Consider the following 5107-nt stretch of genomic DNA (forward strand, 5'->3'; position numbering starts at 1 on the left):
TTAAAATAAAATCAACGGATATAAATGATTGACATATAGAGAACAATGTAACTTCCGTCTTTTAATATTAGATAAAGATACAGATTACTTTGTAAGGTCTTGGTGAATAATTAATAAAATGGCTCCATGCGTCACCCTGAAGCACAGGCCGGAGGTCATCCTCGTTTTTTTTAGAACAACTGCAGAGTCCGCCAAGGTGCACTTGATACCAGGCTCATATTAATATAGTTGTCTGTTACTGGAAAAAAAAGTGTGAGGCTTGTCCTACTTACATATTGCCCACCTAACGATCTCATTTCATATGCTATGACGAAACTATGCAACCAATTATCACACAGATCAAGTCGGTTAGATTCCAAGTTGTAAATTAAGAGATCTCCTCTTCTTGATGGATTAAATACGATAATGGTGCTGCTTGCCGTCAAAAGAAAACAATTTATTTTGTTAAAGACATTTGGGAAGATGAACGCATGCATGATTGATTGGTACTAGAAGAAATGGCAAAAGCTGCTACATAGTTATATTCCCCGAAGGAGATCCGCTCGGGTAGGGGTTTTCCATCACAAGCGATCTTACCTTGAGTCTTGTCTAGTTTGTGCTCATATCCACTCGCTGTCTCTGACATATCGGCAGCTCAAAGTCCGAGCGCGCAATGTGGGTGACAGGCGGATGAGGTATGGAGTCATCGTGCCATCTGCTGCTGACCAAGACGATGCAATATTCAATGCAAACTTCTTGGATCCATTGGTGGCAGGCGAAGAGGAAGATGTTCATAGACACGCTCTATCTGCAACAGACGTTGAACCGCCAGATGATGTGAATATTCTTGTAAAAGAAAGCATCGATCAGATGATCGAGTGGTTGAAGGAAGCACCTGTTGCTGTTGGAGATCGTGAACCACAGCCGAGGATCATCCCTATCCTATGGAATTCACACAATCCAAAGGAAGAAGAAGACTTAGCAGTCCGTCTTGCACAAGAAGTGTACCAACATCCCTCCTTGGTGGCCTCATTTGATTGCAAGGCCTGGATACGCGTCGGAAGGAGCTGTGATCTACACCATATATTGCAGGAAATACTTGTAAAAGTAGAATCCCTTCCAATTCCAGATGTAGAAGAAAACACGCTGAGGACCGATACAGATCAAAGTTCGGAAACAACAGTGGGTGATGAGGCCATGGAACTCGCCAAGAAACCTCTGGACTATCTGAAAGGTAAACGTATCTTGATTGTTCTTGACAATGTGCCAGAGAGACTACCATGGGATAACATACGATCTGCTTTATCTCATAGTAGCTATGATTGCTCTCCCGGTAGCGCTATAGTCATCACGACATGGTCAGATGATGTAGCAAATTCATCGTCTCCGTACAAGATATTGAAACCACAAAGTTGTTTTTTTGTTTTCTACGATAAAGCAAGGGAGCTTACTGGTGGATCTGATAACAACACTATGGAGAATGTAGGGCGTATCTTAGGAGCATGTTACCCTGAGGTCTTCGCAATGGAAATCTTCCTACATCTTCTGCATGTCAATCCGAACAGGAGTAGGACACAGCTAGGCAACTTTGTGAAAAAATTATCAGATTGTGGGTCATACAAGAGAGCTGCAAAGCAAATGGTAAGATTCTCGTACAATGACTTGCCAACCAAGTACAGGAGCTGCTTGTTGTACCTAGCTATCTCTCCAGAGAATAACCGCATTAGGAGAACAACTGTATCTAGAAGATGGATAGCTGAAGGCCTCATAGCTACAAGAGAGAATCGCCCGGAAGATGAAGCTGATCGCTGTTTTGATGCCCTCGTCTCCTGGGGACTTATTAATCCTGGTGAAATCAGTGATGCAGGCAAGATCAAGAGCTACACAATGCATCATGTGGTTCGTGAAGTCATAGCCAGGATTGCTAAAGATCTAAACTTTGCCAATTCAGACCTGTCGCCTGATTTGGCTCGCCACCTTCCTGTTCACCATGGAATAGGACTGCAAGCTTCTCATTACAGTTATCCTGTGGCATCTGGTGGCAATGGCATCGTAGCACTTCTTCCATATCTGTCCAAGTCATCCCAGTGGCAGCTATTGAGAATGTTGGACCTAGAAGGCTGCAAAGGCTTGAAGAAGCATCATTGGAAGAGCATCTGTAAGATATTGTTGCTCAAGTACTTGAGCCTCAGGAACACAGATGTCAGTCAACTGCCGAAGAAAATCGAGAACTTGCAGTGCTTGGAGACTCTGGATATCCGGCAAACAGTGGTGAGGGCATTCTCCACAAAGTCAGTCATCCTTCCAATGCTGAAGCATCTGCTTGCTGGCCAGACAGATTCTCCAAGCAACAACACTGATAGGTTTAAGGAGTCGTTTACAACAGTGCGCCTTCCTAGTGGCATCCGAAGAATGGTAAAATTGGAGGTGTTGTCCCATGTTGAAGTTTCCGACAATGTTGATGGTTTAGTTGACATTGGCCAGCTGCTACAGCTGAGGAATCTGGGTCTAGTTCTCCATGGTAACAATGGTTGCTTGGGTCTTGTACTTCAACAGGTGGAGAAGGTGTGTGCCTGCCTCCGCTCTTTGTCAATCCGAGTGAACAAACTGGACAGAAGTGAGGGTAGTCATGATGGGGAGGAGGTGTTTGAACTAACCTCACCTCCAAAACTTCTTGAGAGCCTAAACATCAGTGGCATCACAAGTGGGCTTCCTGTCTGGATTGCAGAGCTCGATCAACTTTCCAAGATAACATTAAGTGAGACTTATCTGGGCGAAGCTGCAGTACGCACACTTGGAAGGCTTAGAATCCTGCGCTGCCTCAAGCTGAAGTGCAAGTCATTCGCCCAAAGCGATCTCAGCTTCAAGGAAGAAGAATTCCAGAGTCTCAAGTCTCTGGTCGTTGAGGGAAGTGACATCACCAGCATTACCTTTGATGCGGGAGCGGGTCCTCAGCTCGAGATGATTGTCTGGTCTTTTGCCAAAATGGATTCAATTTCTGGAATCCACCACCTTCCCGGGTTGAAGAAGCTGGAGCTGAACGGTGACTGCAACCTGGACCAGGTGAGTGAAGCAATGGAAAAGCATCCCAACCGTCCTTGTTTCAAGCATAATGGACAGCATCAACACCAAGAAGCTGGAGCAATGGCTGCTGCCTCGTCTGCATGAGTGCTCAATGAACTACTCTCCGTCAGCAGAGATGCAGCTTAAGGGAACCTTGGTCAACTTCTTTGAGTGGCATATATATTTCTCTGAAGTTGAATCTTTCTGCTCATGTCAGTAAGTCAGTTTGTTTGCCTGTCTGCATATGTACGTGTGCTTGGTTTAATAACTACCTGTACTCTTGTACTTGGATTTATGATGTAAGTGACCGCTGTCTGTGAACTTCCCTCTCTGCACGCAAATCTCTTTGTTTTTGCCATTCAGCTGAACGTAAATCTCTTTGTTTTTGCCATTCCTTTATCATGCATAATCGATTTGTTTTGCGGACCCTGCCATAATTGGTCCAGGTAATGAAGTCATTCCCTTCTGCCATTTAATTACTTTGTACCGTACTTTCAAATAATGCACACACATGTTGTTTGGATGTCATATTTTTTGGAAGAAATCGAGCATGATTGTACATTGTTCGAAAGTATATATTGTTTGTATTTCTGGACCATTAAAATCCCTAGAGACATGCACAGATAGTATGCTTTGATTAACCTGAGCAAAAATGGAAAAAGAAACATATTAAAAAAATAGCAACATCTGTACTGTTTTGGCCCATACAGTGCAGGCAGTACTGCAGCAGCCAGTAAGTACTGTGTGGCATTTTTGTGTTTATTTCGAAACCAAAGAAAAGTTGATCGCCATTTTCCTGATCTGATCCGATGATCTGGGTCGATGTAACTTTGTTGAGTATGGTATTACTAGTTCTCCAGATTAGATTTGTGTCAAAGAGGGAAATGTATGTCTCGGTTTCGTGTTTGAAATTTTTTTTGAGTTCTTTTTTCAAACAGAGTTGATAATTTTGCAAAAAAGTACAATTGGTGCAAGGACCCTCAAAGAAAAGAAATTACAACTCAGTTCAGGAACTTGACAGAAAAAACCCCGAGCTCGAGCTGGAAAACGCAATGTTGCTGTTCTTCTTGGCTATTGTGGTTGCTGGGCACGGCTTCTGTGGGTTGCTAGGCACGACTGGCTATTGTGGTTGTTGGGCATGACGCCAGTTTTGTGGAGAGTATTAGCGCTGCTAGCGTGGGGTTGTTGCTAGGGACTCTACGAAAATATCATCATTTCGTCGTGGGACTTTATTGCTTTTTGCACCAGTGTTGAGAAGCGGAATTGAGGGCATGCCTTGCCGGTCTCGATATTGGCATTGCCATTATCCTATTATTTTGGAGACTTGTTGTTCTTCTGTGGCTTCCTCTCTTGAAAAGAAAATTTATGATAGGGCCACACTCGTTGATCTGAATGAGGCGTCGAGTATCGCCATGAGGTGGCACATGGAATTGTAAAGTGATACTAGGTCGGATGGTGTTCTTATTAATAGTTTTTCGCCCTACATGGTGTATGTTGTAGTGAGTTATTATAATAGCATTTTCATTTAATTGATATATGGGGGTGTTTTTAATTAAAAATAAAAAAAATACACATATGATTTCCACACAGGAAGTATATATGTGCTTCACACCGAAACACAGGCTCTTGCCTAACAAAAGAAACGATGAAATAGAAGAAAAAAAATGAAAAAACGAAGAAAACCTGAAAAACAAAAGGAAAACATCTCGGTGAGAAAAGTGCCCAGCGCGTGACAGGTGGTGGCGTTGGAGCGCCCCAAATGGCTAGCACGGCAGCTTTTATGAAGTCTAAACACACTTCATTTATTTCTTGAAAAAAATGTTTGTGCATTTCAAAAAATGTTTGCGTTTTAAAACTGTCTTTGGAGTTTTAAAAAATGTTCTTGTGTTCAAAAATCATTCACATATTCAAAAAATGTTCGTATTTTCAAATATTTGTTTAAAATAGCGCTGCTCTCTTCATGCTCAAGTTTCAAAAAATGTTCATGTTTTTGGAGAATTGTTCATTTTTTAAATTTTGTCCATGTTTTAAAATGTTGTTTGAATTGATCATTTATATATATATA

At 42.2% G+C, this 5107-nt stretch overlaps 1 protein-coding gene across 1 annotated transcript; it reads left to right on the plus strand.

The window, feature by feature from the left end:
- The first annotated feature begins 669 nt into the window (after positions 1-669).
- LOC123106237 (disease resistance protein PIK6-NP) lies at positions 670-3285 on the plus strand. The gene has a single exon (XM_044528457.1). The coding sequence runs from the start codon at positions 670-672 to the stop codon at positions 3145-3147; it is 2478 nt and encodes an 825-aa protein (XP_044384392.1). The 3' UTR covers positions 3148-3285.
- Positions 3286-5107: the final 1822 nt, after the last annotated feature.

This window comes from Triticum aestivum, chromosome 5A, assembly GCF_018294505.1.
Source record: "Triticum aestivum cultivar Chinese Spring chromosome 5A, IWGSC CS RefSeq v2.1, whole genome shotgun sequence".
Lineage (NCBI taxonomy): Eukaryota > Viridiplantae > Streptophyta > Magnoliopsida > Poales > Poaceae > Triticum > Triticum aestivum.